At 27.5% G+C, this 18,794-nt stretch overlaps 1 protein-coding gene across 1 annotated transcript; it reads left to right on the top strand.

Moving 5' to 3' along the window:
• Positions 1-10,081: 10,081 nt before the first annotated feature.
• LOC101488480 (cyclin-D1-1) lies at positions 10,082-13,647 on the top strand. The gene is made up of 6 exons (XM_012712778.3): positions 10,082-10,533; positions 10,692-10,778; positions 12,259-12,357; positions 12,551-12,752; positions 12,961-13,091; positions 13,321-13,647. The coding sequence occupies exons 1-6, from the start codon at positions 10,276-10,278 to the stop codon at positions 13,528-13,530; spliced, it is 987 nt and encodes a 328-aa protein (XP_012568232.1). The 5' UTR covers positions 10,082-10,275; the 3' UTR covers positions 13,531-13,647.
• Positions 13,648-18,794: the final 5,147 nt, after the last annotated feature.

The following is an 18,794-nucleotide window of genomic DNA, read 5'->3' as shown; positions in this document are numbered from 1 at the left end:
AATTTACGATGTCAAATATATATTTATCAATTTATAAAATTAAAGAATTAATTTAATGAACACTTACAATTTTATAAACTAATTTTTATATTCACTCGTTTTTATTTATTTTAGGAATGATCTCTCTTTAATTTTTCAGATGGACAAAAAAATAAACCACCAAGAAATCTTTCACCGTTGTCACCATAATTAAAAGAATTTCCATTTTCCACACACATTCATTTCATCAACTTGTTGGAAATGATAAAGATATTGATTTCACCACATGTTCCTCTACTAAGTGCTTGCTGCAAATGACCATCATCTTGACTTTCAATTCAATGCCAACATCATACGTTTCCCCTTTTGATCACATGCTCCTTCCCAGCTATATCTACTTAACTCTATAGCCACTAAACCACCACACTTCAATTGTATTTCTCTATTTGTCCATTGCTATGTCTACATGCCAAAAATTTACCATTTTCTTATACCTTTATTTGGAAATCTTCATAACATTAAAAGTGATGCTTCGCTGTCGGGTAATATAGCATACGCAATTTATACACGATGTTTTTGTTCCCTAACTAAACGTTATCGCGGTTCATGTTAAATGTTTTTTTTTTTAAATAACCTATCTTAAATGCTTTTGTTTTTTTTTTAACTAAAACAACGAAATTCTTTTATTTAAATTATAGAATATATCAATAAAATAAAAATTTAAATTTACTAATACCTTAAAGAGTGAATCTGCGAATAAATTCACAATATCTAGATTAATATCGTAAAATGACAACATGACACAAAATGACAATATGCCTACAAATATGATAAAAATGTATAGAATATATATGCATGTAACGTTAACGATTTTAAAATTATTTATTGAAATTTGTAATTGATGAAAGTTCATATATCAATTTAAATAAAAACAACTAATATTGCACCAAACTAGAAAAAAAAAGGTTGCACCAAGACATAAAAATTTAAAAGTGTTGCACTCAAATGACAAAATCACAACAACAAAAATATAAAAAGAAAAATTAAATTTGTGTGATGGCTACTTATTTAAATAAAATAAATGGAAAAATGATTTGGAGGAGTGATTCTAGATTAAAAAAATGATCTTAAATCACTCCTCCCTAATGGAAGAAAAAGAAAGAAATCTAGTATTAGGGTTTGAGAGAGGCGGTTACTGACATTGTGAGTCAATGTTAAATGTTAGTAGTATAAAATTGTATCTTATGTTAGTCCTTAATTTTTTGAGTTCAATAAGCAATACACCGTAAATAGTTTTACATTATTATTCAATAAAAAACTACAATTTTATCGGATCACATCACAATTTTAAAATATCCTTACAAAAGTGTGATAATTAGGTGGACATTCTTAAATACTAATTTTAGTTGCACATTTTTTTTTTTATAAATTAAAATTATTTACATTTAATAGAATAAAAATTTAATTTGTTTGAAAAACAATACACAAATTTCAATATAATTTTAATAATAAATTTTTTTCATCTTGTCTTCAAATGAATTTTCATTATAATTTAACAATTTTAAATACTAGTTTGACATTCTTAAGAATGAATTTTAAATCCCCTTAACAAACATCTAGTAAAATACTAATTTTAGTTACACATTTTCTTTACAGATTAAAATTATTTCCTCTCTTCTTTTTTATAAATACCTCTTATATTTTTCATATATATTTAAAAAAGTAGTCAATGAATTTCATATATAAATCTTTCTAAAATGTCTTACATATATATATTAATATATTTAACATTAATTTTTGGTATTTCAAAAGGTGTGCTTGAAAAATAATAATATTTTTATCTAATAAATTATAGGTTAAATAGCACATGCGGTCCCTTAAGTTAATTTCAGTTAAGATTTTAGTTTTTTATCTTTTTTTTCTTCTTCGATTTGATCTTTTATTTTAATTTTAAGTGACAATTTGACATTTTATGTTTTAAAATGTCAACAACGTTATTATTTTTTTTACAAAAATTCAAAAATCTCATCAAAATTTTCAAACAAGACTCATAAAATTAATTATCATATTCAGTATAATACAAATTTTATCAAATGCATAACTCAAATATTCAAATAAATTCATATTTTCATCTATAACAACATCAAATAAATAATGAAAATATGATTTTATTTAAATATTTAAGTTATAAATTTGATGAAATTTATATTATATTGAAGATGATAATTAATTTTATGGGTTTTGTTTGAAAATCTTCATGATTTTATGAATTTTTATTAAAAAAAAATGATAATATTGTTGACATTTTAAAACATAAAAGATCAAACTAACACTTAAAATTAAAATAAAAAACTAATCAGTTAACTAAAATTAAGTTAAAGGATCGTAGATGCTATTTAATCTAAATTGTATAATAACTTATATTTTGAGAGACACAATTTTTAAAAAAATAAAAATAAAAAAAATAAAAACTTATTAGCTAGGTATGGAGGAAATAGTGTTTACTAAATCATCGTAGGCCTTTCATTTGTGTATTCGTTTTCCGAATATGTCGCCGTCTTAGGAAACTTGCATACAATACACCAAAATTAATTAAAAGTTCATAATGAAAAAAAGTGCTACATCGGTTTTTTTTTATTTTTTAACTCTAGTTGTAAGGTGATTCACACAAATCAATATCATTATTAAGTTGTCATTTAACTAATTTCTTACTTTCAACTATTTATTATTTCAACATATTTATCTTTCTTTGTAATAAATAATTAGAGATGATTTCGAAAAAACAACATTAAATATTATTTTAAAAACAAAAAAAACAAACAATTTGAAAACAAAAAATTACACTTTCAAAGAAACAAAAGGAGTAATTTAATAAAATAAAAAATAATAATTTTACTAAATTATATGTAATAATTATTGACTTACTCATTATTAACATTAATGCATATAAAAAATATTGACTTGAGTGTGTTGAAAGTGAAATTTAATTAGACAATAAAATTAAAAATAATAATTAATATTCCTTTAAAAATGGAAAAGTTCATTTATTATTAAACAACTTTTTAAAATAAATAACTTATTGTCATACAGTGTAGGCAAACCATGAAGGGTGCCCGTATCTAATAGTTATAGTACTCACTCTAATAAATTCATACAAAAAAGTATACATATAAATCAAAACTAACTAACTACTTGCACATGCACTTGCTAAAATAATTACTAGTTCTTCACGTTTAATTTTTTCAATATCAAAGTGAAAGTTCAACTGTATTACTTAAATCATCTATCATCTAATCTAATTTAATTATATAAAAAAGGTGTACATTTAATTTGAAAAAAGGGAAATTAAATAAAGAACAATTTTGGTACACTATCATTAAATGTGTAAATATGTTTTTAGTTCTATGAAATTATTATCTTTAAATGTTAAGTATATTTTTATTCCTACAAAATTATGACTTTTTAATTTTGGTCTATAAAAAAACTTATTCACCATTAGTCTCAATTTTGATTTTATAGAGACTTTTTTTAAGAACTAAAAATATTAGTTTTTTACAAAAACTTCTTAAAATAAAGATCAAAAGTGAATAAAAAAATTTTAGAGACTACAAAATTGAAAAAAAAAATTATAGAGAGTAAAAATAAAAATTTGAAATTTTATAAAGACTTAAAATTTATTTAATACATCATTAAATACATTAAAATACTCAAAAAATATTATATTTTATTGCCATTTACATGTGTCAAAATTTTACTTATATTTTATCTGGTAGCAAGCGAGTACTATTCATGTATTAAGTGTTATATATTTCAAGTTGTGTGGAGTTTCTCGTAAATATTGGGTATGTTATTATTATGATTAAATTTATTTTTAGTCATTCTTTTTAAGTTTTTATAAAATAAACTCCTAGACTTTTAATTTCTACAATATTTTCAATTAATAAATTTAATCTCTATTTAAGTCAACATGAGTGTATCTTTTGAATTTTGTTTCTCAGTCGTGTTTAAAACATTATTTACACCACACAAATTTTAAAATTTTTAAGAAGAGATAAATTATATATAAATTTGTAAGCACCAAAAAGTTTAAAAATTCATAATAATAAAAATATAGACCTAAAAATCAAAATTTTACAAAGACTTGCATCTTAACACGTAAAATATGCCTTCAAATTAATTTTAATTGCATTTCGATAAAATTTTCGATTTATTTTAATTTTATAGAAACTAAAACTATTGACAAAATATTGTAGAAACAAACAATCGAAACAAAATTTTAAATAAAAACAAAATTTTGAAATTTATTTAGACTATAAATATATATATTTAATCTTTATTATTATCGATATTATCAATATTAAATATAGTTACTTTAAAATATCTATATTTTTTTTAATCTAGTTCTATAAAAGCTTAATCAATTTTTAGTTTCACTTTTTATGAAAACATATAATTTATAATCCGTTCTTATATATAAAGAGTGTGAAAAGACTACAACACATAGAGATTAAACAAAAAAAGATATACATATATTTTATAAAAATTAAAAACATAAGTAACTCTTATTATTATTTTTATTATTATTATTTGAAGTTGAGTTGTATAGAACATGAATCAATGGTAGAAAATAAGAACCACGGACAAAAAGTGAGCCCACTTGGGCTTTACTAGTATTTGCCTATTTGGTAGTACTAGTAGACACTTTTATGAACCTTCCTGCAACACCTTAACGTTTTACTCAAATTTCGGATGATGCAACGTTTGAATATTTGATTTTCTTATGTAAAGGTTGATTTATTTTTAGGGTCTCATTGGGGCACAACATAAAAAGAGACAGATATAAATTTGGATAATAATATAATAATATATAATATGATAGTAAAATGATAAATATTATCATATTATGTTTGATATATATACATATAATAATTAATATAATAATATTTTATTTTATTATGTATTTAATACATATCTCATCATGATATGATATAATGTATATTATATTTAAATAATAAAATTATGACTAATCATTGATACTACTAAATAAATAATTTAAATTTAAAAAAAAATTATGATTAACTAAATAATTATATTTTATTTGTTAGAATATAAATAAAGATATGATATATATTATATGTAAATGGTAAGAATACCTTATAAATAAATTATATTTATTTTAAAATTTCAATTAACTTTCATATTTTTATAATTGTGAATACTAAATTATTTAATTATATAAAAAAACAAAACTAACCTTGTGTAAAATCATAAACTTTTTTCAAATTAATTATTAACATTTTATTTTTAAGTTTAATATCAAATTTTATTAATTATTTTTCTATTTGATTAGATTTATATTTTTATATTTTTATATTTTAGAATATATTTTATAAATTGTTTTTATGTTTATATTTTATTATATTTCAATTTATATTTTAAATTATATTTTATAAGGATAATTGGGTAAACTATTATTCTTATCCTATCATGTTGTTTTTTAACCGAGCTCATATTCACGATATAAATTTCAACTAAAGAGATAAAATATGATAGAATTATGAATTAACTTATCATATTTTGTTGGTTAATCAAATATTGGATTCAAGCATGATATGATAATTTATTCTTATCATGTCCATCAAACGGACCCTTAATATTCGTAGGATACAAAATATATATATTACTTATGTAGTCTTTTATGTTTGAACATTTTTTTATTCATCTTTTAATTTATTTATTTTTTGAATTAGTCTTTTATGTATATTTAATATTACACTATTAACTTTTAATTTATATTAAATTATACATGTGAATTCTTTAGATTTAAATTTTTTCTTGAAATACAGTCTTGAAATGTTAACATTTAACTCAAACAACACAATATACTAACTATCTAAATTATTTTGTAAGTAGGAGATTTAATAACAATGATTATGTGGATATAGCTTTATTAATAATTACCAAGTTTTTAAAGGTTATACACATATATAAAATGGTCGGAGAGAAAATTAAAAAAAAGAAATTTAAATATATATTTGTCTTTGCAATTATAATATTTTTTAATTTTGGTCATCGTAAGTTTTTTTATTTGGTTAATATATCTGCAGATGTAATTTCATTTTAAATAGTCATTCCATCCGATTATTATTACAAAAATTTTAATACCGTTAAAATATAATTATTTTTTAACAAAAAACAATCTCAAATATAATTAAATTATAACATTTTTTAACCTAAAACTAATCTAAAATGTTTAAGTCTTTTTTTCCTAAAAAAAACCTAAATTGCGCATTCTTCTTCATCGTTTCAGTTCTCTTCAACATCATAATTCTCATCACCGTCACCAACATCTTCATCTATTTGAGATTCATCACCGTATTCAAAATTTAATTTATCATTATCATAATCTTTTTCTTCTTGGCGTGGAGATTAAGGGATTTTATGAGAGTATATGAAAAAGTCAAAAAATGAGAGTGTAATTTGGTTGTAGAGGGAGGAGGGGCAAAGAAGAAAGTCCATCTCCTAGTTATAGACCTAGTAACGGTAAGGAGTGATCAAAGAATTTGCCATAATAACAAAGAATTTGCCATAATAACAAAGTTGAACATTTAATCAAATTCAATATGCTTTTCTAGATTTATTTTATTTTATTTTGAATTGCGACACAACGTGATAAATTCTATGGAAAGATGACTGAAACGATGAAGAAAAATGAGCAATTTAAGTTTTTTTAGGGAAGAAGACCAAAACATTTGGAGTTAATTTTGTATTAAAAAAGGTTAAATTTAATTTTATTTGAGCTTCTTTTTTTTTTTTTGTTAAAAAATGATTATGTTTTAACGGTGTTACAATTTTTGTAACAGAAATTGGATGAAATGACTATTTTAAAATGAAAGTATATTTGCAGGGAAAATAATCAAACAAAAAAACTTACGATGATCAAAATAAAATAAAAAGATTATAATTGCAAGTATCAAAGACACATTTAAACAAAAAAGTAGTTTATTTAAAAGGTTTTATGTATGCTTTCTGAATGATAAGTACGAGAGACATGTTGTTGCAATATTCGATAAAGTTTTTTAATTATGAGATGTTTTCAATTACACTAGTCATTGTTGAAAGCAGAACAAAAATATCTAACGGTGCAACCAAAATGTAACTAAATGACCAATTCGGGGAAAAAATTAAAGAATCATTTCGATAAATGAGTCAACCTCAAAGGACCACATGTTGGGGGAGTTCGAGTGAGTGCGAGGGCAACTATAGACTAAATGCTCCAGGATCCACAATATATTTTGACTCTACATCTCAACTCAATACCTTAAGGTATTAGGTATATGAGTCGCCACGCTTATATATCCAAACATTTAGTTCATTTATAATCAATGTGTGACTTAATTTCTCACAGTTGAACTCAACAATCTCTTCCTCAAATATGAGTTTCCCACATGTCATGCTTGCATCACTTTTATCACCAAGGGACACAACTCTTGACTACATCGCCTGAAAGACTTTTGATACAACTATTCAACACCAGGATCCACTTTCACCCTCACCAAGCCAAACTTAGTTATAATACCACTTGTTGGAGAGTTCGATGAAGCGCGGGAGTAACAACAGGTCAAATGCTCCAAGATCCACAAGAGACTTTGATATCACATCTCAATCCAAAACCTTAACATATTAGGTATCTGGATCAACACTATTATATATCCAACATTTATCTCATTCAATGTCAATATAGAACTTAACCTCTCGCATTTGAACTCAACACCAAATACATAAATTTTTGCTCTAAAACATTTGTTTAGGGATTATAAGTATATAGGTAGGATTTTGTTTCATAATTTTAATGTGCAAGTGTACACAGTCAAATACAAGTAGTATAAATTAAGATCGTTCCCACTAGAATTTATTATGTAATTAATTTCAATACTTTTCTAACATATTCAAAATATTTGTTATAAAAATAAAAAGATCGCATTGATATATTAACAAGTTATAATAAAATTTAATACAAAAATTATAAGTATGAGTATGTACTCAAATATCTAAAAATCAGTATAGAAACAAAGTTAAAAAAATAAGCAGTAGTATTGAACTGAATCTCTGATGCTAAAATGCTATAACATGCTTGAAACATTATGAACAAATATAACCCATAACTTAATCAAATTAATTCAACGACCATTGATTATGTAACTAATGTAACCCATAACTTAATCAAGTTAATTCAACGACCATTGAACCCCATTTTGTGCATCATTTTCCAAAAAAATCTCCACTCATCTATATCAAAAGCTGTACTAATATCGAGCTTGAAAGCCACCTCACATAAAATGCTTCAGTGTTTTTTTTTTATCGAGTGATTTATTTCAAAGGCCACCGTCACATTGTCAAGAATAGAATGTCGAGGGACAAAAGTTGCAAGTTCCTTTGCAATACATTTGTGGACTAAGAGTTTTAGTCTGTTAGATAAAACTTTTGTAAGAATTTATAGACAACATTACAAATGGGAGACTGACCTTAAATAATCTCATAGGTTTTTATGGGTTATCTTCGATATCGAACAAGGGAAGCAAGAAATTATTATCCTCGAAAGTAGTACAAGGTGAAGTGGAACATTATTGGTACCAATTCATCACATATATAATTCAAGAGCTTTATTTGAAACCTTCGTGCATATGCTTTGAGACTGCGAGGAATCTCAACAATATTGGAATCAACTTATCACATAAAGACAATTGGGCTAAGCTCTTCAACCTTGGTGTACATGCTTGGCTGGAATAGAGAGCAAGCAATGCTAACTGATCTACTTTGTTTGGAGTTTTAGTTTGGGCTTTTGGGCAAGACCACAAGAAATTGGTATTTTGTAGAATGGCCATGCTCAAAACTCATCATTGAGGAGCAGATTAATTTCTCTCTAGCATCGATCCAATGATGAGAGTGTCCATAAACACAATATTCATCGCACTAAACCTCCCTTAACATTTGTTAAAGTTTATAATACATACGACTCTTACATTTTTAGACAATCGACTTGCGGTAGCCTCATTAGAAACCATCATGACAACTTTATAAAATCTTTTTGCGTCATCTTAAATCATAAAGTGCTTTACTTACAGAGTTATGGGGTGCTTCTTTGGCTTTCAAATGACCAAATTTAGATGAAACTTACACATGTTGTTTTAGAAACCCATTCTATTCATGTTGCTATACTACAATTCAAACTCGACACACTCCCATATTGCATCTTCAATCTTTTCTCAATGAGGTCATCTCCTATCCACTAGCTCCCAAGTTGGATTATTTAATTGAATCAAATTTACCGCAAGACAAAGTATTGTCTTGATGCTCTAATTCTAAGAGGCCAGGACATGGACCACTCCCTCGTTATGTTAGATGTTATTCCTACTAGTATTTTAATTTATTAATTTTTATATAAAGAATTAAGGGGGACTTATTTCTTGTTACTTAATTTTGTTTGTTCTTTTTCTCTATTAAAAAAAATAGATTTGGTTATTTGTCAATTGTGTCGTTTCATATTGATTTATCATTATTATTTTAGTAAAAAAATTGTTCATTTACTAGTAAAAATTGATTTAGCTGAAGATGTTAATTATTATCTTACAATACGATAATCAAAGTTTCAATCATTTTTAAAAGTCGTCTTCATATTTAATATCTAAAGTGTATTTTAAATATAATTATCTATAATAAAAAGAATCTATTAAAAATATATAAGTTTATTGAATTGTATCAAATATTTATTTTAATAATAATTAGATAAATAAAATTCTAAAATGCTAACTTAACTAATAAGTATTTAAACTGAACGTTTTATTTTAAATTTAAATTTAGAGTCTCAATATTTTAAGTATCTTTTAACGAAAGAAAAAGTTAATGATTGAAATTTACCCATGGTTGTTGAGGTAATTTTACCATCCTTAAGCACACCATTTGTGAAACTGGCGCTAAAAAAAAAAGGAAAGTTCACTTTTTCCCGGGAAACCAAAAAACTCCATATACCAAAATCTAAAAAAAAATAAAAAACTAACCAAAACATCGCATATTTATATTCAAACAAACATTTGAAGAACCTACAACAAGTACCTTTCATCAACAACCCACACTCTCTCCCTCCACACTCTCAACTCACCGTAACGAACTATTCCGGCAACTTCTCCGTTCACTTCCCGGCAACTTCTCCGTTCACTTCCCGGCAACTTCTCCGTTCACTTCCCGGCAACTTCTCATCTCAAACCATGTCAACAGAATGAATCGTCTCGACTCACCATGTCGCTTTCCTACTCCAACTTCTTCTCCGACTCCGACCTCCTATGCGGCGAGGACACCTCAAGCATCTTGTCCGGCGATTCGCCGGCGGAATGCTTCTCCGACCTCGATTCGTCGCCGCCGTCGGATGAAGACTCTATCGCTGGATTAATCGAAGATGAACGCAAGTTCGTCCTTGGATTCGAATATTTCTCCAGGTTTCAGTCTCGCTCGCTCGATGCTTCCGCTAGAGAAGAATCCGTTGCATGGATCTTAAAGGTAAACACTCCGAATCGCGCGCCGCCTTGCAATACCGAACCTGATGATGCTAAAATGCACCGGTGGTAACGGTCGCTAAGAAAAAAGGTTACGCTTGAAATAGATCTACTATTATCGTTTTTTTTTATATGAATCGGTTTGTGATCTGGTGGATGCAGGTGCAGGCTTGTTATGGTTTTCAACCGTTGACGGCTTATCTTTCCGTCAACTACATGGATCGGTTCTTGAATTCTCGGCGATTGCCGGTGAGTTCTGTGAACTCTAAATTTCATAAAATTAAAGCAAAAATAAAAAGATAGACTAAAATGGAACATAATTACTGAACCTGCGAGTGCATGTGATGGATGGAGAAAATTCTAAGCAGTAATTAATCATTTAATTGTATGACTTTTCTAATGTGATTTGAAGAGATAATGCTCATGGCGCATTATTACAATAAAATCATTTTTTAACGATTTAACTAATTAATTAAATACAATTTGAATATGTATTCCGATACTGTCGTCTACAGTGCGTACATTTATTATTACTTTTTCTGTTATAAATGTTTTTAGTTAAAATCGGTTCGGTTTAAATAGTTGTATAATGTTAATAGATCACAGATATTAATGTTTGATTTTGATTATAATTATTTATAAAATCAAAATTTGAGTGAAGAAACTCTGATTCGTGAATGAATCTACTAAAAGCATCTTATAATTTTTCAACCATTTATTAGAAATAGATTTGTAGAATTTCTTTTTGGGTATAACGTGTTTGTAGAATATTATTATCGTACTTTGTGTACTTTTTTATTTTACCTTTTTGCAAAACTGCAAAATAAAAGTGTGATGATTGTGGAAAGAAAATGGAAATTCTTTCACATTGATAATTAATTAAAGACGCTTAATTGAGTAAAATTTGAATTTAAATTTTGAATTGAAATAATTTTTAAATTTAATTTTATTTAACGAACTCTTAATTACTAGAATTTTATTCTTTTAAAAATCAGATTGTTATAACAAAACAAAAAAGAAATTATTTCACTGTGCTAAACAATTAAAGTTTTCTAATTAATCTTTATTCGATACACAATATTTAATACTCTGTTTTATTATGAATGTAATTGCTTTTGGTCATTTTACAGTAATAATATAAATAAATAAAAATAATAATAGTTTTATGAAATTATTTTTATTAACTAACTATTATTTTTTTTCCTACTATCATAAATATGTATATATAACAATATATAATATTTTAGTAATAGTGTATATAAGAATTTTTTTTATATTAATGAACATAAATATTAATTCAAAAGTACAATTATTTTGTTTTTAAGTAAAAAATGACATGGGAATTTTGTTTTTACTAAGTGACATTTATACATTGAACACTTTGATGTATTTTGATATTAATTTATTTTTATAGCAATTTATTAAGTGTATTAACTATATTTACTTTATACATCACGTTCTATATTTAGTATTAAAAGAATTGTTAAGAAAATAGAATACTGTTAATCTATTGTAAATTACACTGCTCAGTACTATTATTGCCCACCTTATGTTTTTGTTTAAATAAGAAGAATGACAGCTTGCTGATGTTTTGAGTACGTTAGGCACGTGCATTGCGCGTGGTGATATGTGCCAGAAAGTATGATGAGTTAGTCGTGATAAAATAATAATAATAATAATAATTTTATGTTTTTAAGTTACTGTTTGATGCATATAAATATGTTTACAGCAAACAAATGGGTGGCCACTGCAACTTCTAGCAGTTGCTTGCTTGTCTTTAGCGGCAAAGATGGAGGAATCTTTAGTCCCTTCTTTATTGGACCTTCAGGTATACTATGTGTATGGTTGCATTCGTAATTGGATTTTAATAAAACATATCAAAAACACATTCTTCACTAAAAAATGACTAGTACACTAGTGCATTAATTTAATTTATGCTACCGTAAGTTTTGTCGTTCGTTATGTACTGTTACATCATACTAGTACTTGACATTACTTCATTCGTAATTTAATGTATACAGGTAGAAGGTGCCAAATACATATTTGAGCCCAAAACAATTAGAAGAATGGAGTTTCTTGTTCTAAGCGTCTTGGATTGGAGGCTAAGATCAGTTACTCCATTTAGCTTCCTCAGTTTCTTTGCGTGCAAGTTAGATTCAACTGCAACTTTTACTGGGTTCCTCATTTCACGTTCTACACAAATTATCTTATCTAATATCCAAGGTACTTTTTGTTATTATACTTTATGAATACAATGTACTATACTTTTGTTTTATGTAGCCATTTAAAGCAATATGAAATTTTGCTTACGAGTGGTTGTGGTAGTTGGGAAGAAAAGAATTAATTTGTGACAGCAAAATGCTGTAAAGTAGTACTGCTAGTGAATTGGTATTGTACTAACTTTTTTCGGTTTGTGAATATATTTTTGCAGAGGCTAGCTTTCTTGCATATTGGCCATCATGCATTGCTGCCTCAGCTATACTTTATGCAGCTAATGAAATTCCTAATTGGTCTCTCGTTAATCCGGAGCATGCCGAGTCGTGGTGCGAGGGGTTAACAAAAGTAAGCAACTTTATTGGATGTTTAAATTCACAATGATTATAACAAAGTTATGGCGAGACTATAATTTTGTTGAAGTTTCATAATGTAGTTTTTGTAGTGACTCATTATGATTATGTGAAACTCACTTTAAATAGAATTATGAAGTTTCATAATTTTGTTGAAGCATGTGGTATAATTACTTTAAATTGCAACATTAAGTTGTTAAAGCACATATGTTTCACTGTTACAGGAGAAAATTATTGGGTGCTACAGGTTAATGCAAGAACTTGTGATTGACAATAACATGAGGAAACCTCCTAAAGTGTTGCCACAGCTACGAGTGACAACTCAGCCCCTTATGAGGTCAAGTGTCTCGTCATCCTCCTCTTCTCCTTCCTCCTCATCCACCTATAAAAGAAGAAAATTAAATAACTCTTTGTGGGTAGATGATGACAAATGAAACTCCCAATGAAAAGAAAATAAAAATATAATACTAATAAAGGTGGAAAAAAACTTAAAGAAATAAGGCGGTGGTCCAAGAAACCTCAATTTTATAGAGGGTTTTTTAGTTCATAAATTGACTATAGTCATGGTGCACAGTACTATATTATGAAAGTTGTGAGCTTTTATTATTAGTATTTTGTTGGTGGGTATAGTCATTCATCAATGGCTTTGCAGATTCCCAAGGGAAGGGGATTTTGTAACATAAAAATATATTGTCTTGGGAAAGTGAGAGAGAGACATGTAGCAAGAGAGAGGGGAAATATACAAAGATGAATTTAATGGGTTTGGTCATGTAAGTGAGGAAGAAAGAAGTGGGAATTCGGAACTCAAAGATGTGTTGGATATTGTTGAAAGGGGAGAACATTGTGGTGGGACATTGCTTAAAAGCTTTGAAAGAAAAGCAGAGTCTCTCAGAGCAGTTATATCAATTTGGTTGGCAAAACATAGGGGATCGAAACTTTGGAGTTTGAACTATTTCTTTTAATGGGATTTCTAAGTCAAGCTCCCCATTTTGGACAGTATATTTTCTTCTTTCAACTCACACAAGTCACTTTGATGGGATCCCACACTGTTATAAAAATGGCAGTAGTAATAATAGTAATAAGTTGAAGCTTGCTGCATTATGTGGACTTTTCCTTGTGATACGCGTGAAGACCCTTCTGGTGTGTGCAACACACGCGTGTATGTGTGGTTTTTTCTGTTTTTATTTTTGGCGGAAATTTTTTATTTTATTTTATTTTTATTTTGGCCTTGAGCTTCGGCCTAACTATACAGGACCCATTGCCTGGTGTCCAACGCGTGTGATGGAAACACGTCTCTATAGTTTTGTATTTTTTCATTTGTTTTCACTTCTTTTTCATATTGGCCTAATTGGCATAAGGAAGTTTGAGAAAAAGGTTTTTGGGGCCTTTTTCCTGCGTGATATGTAATGAATTCATTAAAAGCAACTATTACTTTTATAATAATAATAATATCCTTTCACGTATTTCTTTAATTTCTTTCATTCTATATATCTAGCTTCTTAATTGACTCTTGAATGAATCATGTGGTTGATGTGTGGCCGTATATGTAATCTATACATGAATCTAATGAAGGATTCATTCATCCAAATACAATTTATATTGTTTGGTTCACTTATCTCTTGAACTCATTATCCACCCAAGATCATGACATGACACATCATGTTTCATAATTAGATACCACATAGATTTTCCATTTGTCCTTATTAATTGAACTGAAAATAAATTAAGTTTTAGAAGTAATTTATTAGAGGGGAAAGAAAATTTGACAATCATAAATCGACTTCCTTAATAATCATTTGGTGTCCCAACTCAAACAACTTGATTATGATTGCTGGAGTCTAGTGAGTCATTCCCCGCTAGAAATAAAGACAGTACTATCAGTGACTATGACTCTTCAAATAACCAGTTCCTGCTCGTGACCATTTCCAGGCTGTTCTATTATGTTACTCCTTATACGTATTATCCATCACTACCCCCTGAAATTTCCGACACTCTCTGCTTCCCATTCATCTATTCATTCACTCAGACATTGATCTTCATATGAGGAACATTTAATTTGACCACCCAAACATCTCAACTTTTTACATCAGATACCTCTTATCCAATAAATGTTTCATAATGAAGTGGAAGAAGGGTAGCAGCTACCTAAAGAGCAACCTTTTTGAACCGATAAGAAGATGCCTTTATTACATTCGAAGATTATATATTAAAATTAACAGAATTAAAGCAGAAAAACATAAAAAAATTAAAAGAACCCGATCTCGAAAAGCTACTTTAGTACTGAATTTATTCTTTAGAAATGCTTAATGATATAAAGGCTCGAGACTCATATAGAGAACTTGTCATTTAGCCCCGTATCCCCGACACAAGGTATATTATTTTTGCATGCAACAACACTTGCCAACACCACCATGGCTTTATTCCCATGTCTTCGCAGAAAAAGTAACTATGCATGTTAAGCATTTGTCTTGCAATCTTATCACTTCCTTGCATGACACCCATATGGTCACTGATTGGATAAACATCCAATTCTCATTATCTCATCCATACAATTCTGTCTAAACCCATGTTCATCAAACTAATAAGCCACTGCACAGATGGACCATAGTACTGAAGAAAAATATGGTAACATAGTGACAATTTAAGCTGGCTACCTATAATTTCTCTCATTGCTCTTGGATGCTTTGCTTGCTCTGTATAATTGATTGTGCAGGACAGTGATTGGACCACCTACTTGATTTATTTATTGTACACACCAAAAAATTTCCTTTTCTTCTGAATTATTTTTTTGCCTTTTATGGCCCAAATAGGAATTCAACTTTGAACTAAAATATCTGGATCATCATCCTTGTAGTGAAGAGGCATCATCTCTTTCTATACGTAGTACATACTAGTACTATACTATTTCCACTTTATGAATGACTTTAAGGATGGTTCCTCCAATCTGGACCCCCTCAATCAAATTGTCTTATATATTCCACTTTTATCAATTTATTAAGACTTCTCAAATTTATTAATTAAAGGTAAAGCAGCTTGTTAAATCAATTAATGCAATATTGCAATAGGTCAAATTGGTGGGAGCCATGAAAATACTATTTATAATAAATTGAGAATAATGCATATAATATTAACTAGATAATAGAATTGATAAAAAGAAATTAAAATTGCATTTGAAAACCAAAAACGACAATTATTTTTGGAATAATTTTTTCTTAAGAAAATTATTATGAAACGTAGATTAAATACTAATTGGCAAAATTAGCCATTGAACTGATTATTCTGATCAACCAATTGTTAGGCAGATGTTAAATAGTGATCAACAATAAAATGATAAATCTTGAGAGGCTCCTCTTCAAGTTCACGTGCGACGATTTTTTTTGGATATTAATCAAAAGTTTGCTTTGTAAGTGCAGGATTAATGGGACATATATTAAGACAAGCCGAGGGATGGAAAGACAAAACTGCCACTAAAACTTTGATTATCAAGACAAACCTGGCCCATTTCCTTAACTCTTTCCATCATAAGTAATGCACGTGTATAAGAGTATTGATTTTCATACTATTTTAAAGCTTTGTTTGTATGTATTGTCGACACATATCTAGATCATAAGATTAAAATTGACACTTCAGGTAAGTCTTTCCAAAATTTCTTTATTTTAAACAATCACGTAAGATTCTATAGAAAGAAAAATAGCTAAACATACAATTAGTATGTGATTTGAACTATTTAGTACAAATTTGCACCACACACAAGGAAACTTTTTTTTTTTTTTGTCAATAACGCTGATTTTTTTTTTTTTGTGAATAACACACAAGGATGATTTATGGCAATCATAAGGTGTTCTAGGGATTTGGATTTCCTCCAATGACATGAGAGGAGAATGAGATTTGGATACTTCAATAAAACAACAATGATCTTTCGACACAAAATTATAGCATCTTATACCCGACACCATATTATAAAATAAAATACATTCAATTTTAATGTGTTTAAAATTTCTGAAGAGAGAAAAGATTAATATAAAATTGAAAATATGTATATAAAATATGATCGAAATATTGATGTCAATTTTTGTGCGTAAAATGTTGGATTTAATAATAATAGATACAGATTATAGTATATATTTTATAACAAATCAATAACAACTACATACTTTTTAGGATTCAAAAGAGATCGAAAGAGTAAGGGATATGAGTGATGAACTATATATCATCATTGTATAAACATTTTATTAGGCTTAACATAATAGTTCATTCCATCATAATCTATTAAGAAACATAACCCAATATATATTTATCAATTAATTAGTCCTTAATAATAATTGACCATATATGATTTTGTCAATTCATAATTGAATAATTAATTTAAAAACAAAATATTTTTTTTAATATAAAAGGGGTGAGAGGAATTTTATTATGAAAAGTGAGAGAAAAAAAATTAAGAATGATATTTAAAACATATAATTGAACATAACTAAAAAAAAAATTGAGGGATCCAACTTTGGAGTTCTATGTTTCATATTATAAAGTAAGAATGACATTTTTTAGGGGTATGGTGGTACAAAATTAATTACAACCATAAATAAAACATGTTTAGGGAGTAAGAAAAAAAAAACAAGTTTAGGGAGTGGAGTTGTTTTATTGCATAAATACTTGTGTAAGATTTAGAAAAACTTATTAAAATAGCTTATAATTAATATGCTCATAATATACTTTCAACATAAAACAAATGTGAAGGATTAATGGGCAAGGGTGAAATGTGAAGCCATCTCATTGGCTACAAAAAGTTGAAGTACTAAATGAGAAAACTTTGAAATTTGGAATGTAATTGATCGATTGCTACCAATTATCCTCCATCATGAGGGCCAAATGATAACATATATGGGAGTTGAGTTATCGATGATAACTTTCTAGATCTTATAATTTAACTATCATTATGGCATGTATGAAAGAAATGTCCTAAGTGCTTATTATTAGTAATTTATTATCACCAAATCAACTATAGTTAAAATTTAATTAGTAACATTGTCTATGTAGACTATATGGGATAATAAAACTAAAAAAAAAAAAAAAAGACTAAATGGGATGATATATAGAATGACATGTGCACCCACTTAGCAAGAGGACCATAGACACATGACTTCTTTTTATCATATACATTTTTGTCTTAAATGTGTATGCTAAACTATTCATTTCACTTTGTACATTTCTTTGCTTCCTTATGTCACAATAAAGAAATTACCATCCCCACTTATTTCCTTTACATGTATACAAAATAGCCTTTAAAGTGAAAGAAATTAGGAATCCTAAGTATAAAACCCAAAAGCCAAAAAATTCTTTTTCCCCTCTAAAAAATAAATGGTAGGCCTTTTTGTGTAAGATGTTTAGAATCTAACTCTTTACCATCTCTTTTGCTAAGGAATTTCATACTTTTGGTGGCCATATACTGAAAAATTTAGACTTTATTTGGTTGTAAAACTAACAATATGCTTGTGGGGTAGCCCCAAAAAGGCCTATTTATATAGGTCCCTTAAAGGTTAAAAGGTTCAAAAGCAAGAATGATTCTGAATTCTCAGATATGGTTTTTATGAGATTTTGATGCTGAATACAAGACATAGCACTAAGCTTAAGTCCTTGAGGCATTCATTGTCCCCATTGTACAGAAGGTTTATAAAAAAGAATAAAAGACAGGTAATAA

The sequence above is a fragment of the Cicer arietinum genome, chromosome 2 (assembly GCF_000331145.2).
Source record: "Cicer arietinum cultivar CDC Frontier isolate Library 1 chromosome 2, Cicar.CDCFrontier_v2.0, whole genome shotgun sequence".
In the NCBI taxonomy this organism is placed as follows: domain Eukaryota; kingdom Viridiplantae; phylum Streptophyta; class Magnoliopsida; order Fabales; family Fabaceae; genus Cicer; species Cicer arietinum.
Note: the sequence above shows the minus strand (reverse complement) of the source record. Positions and strands in the feature narration are given on the sequence as shown.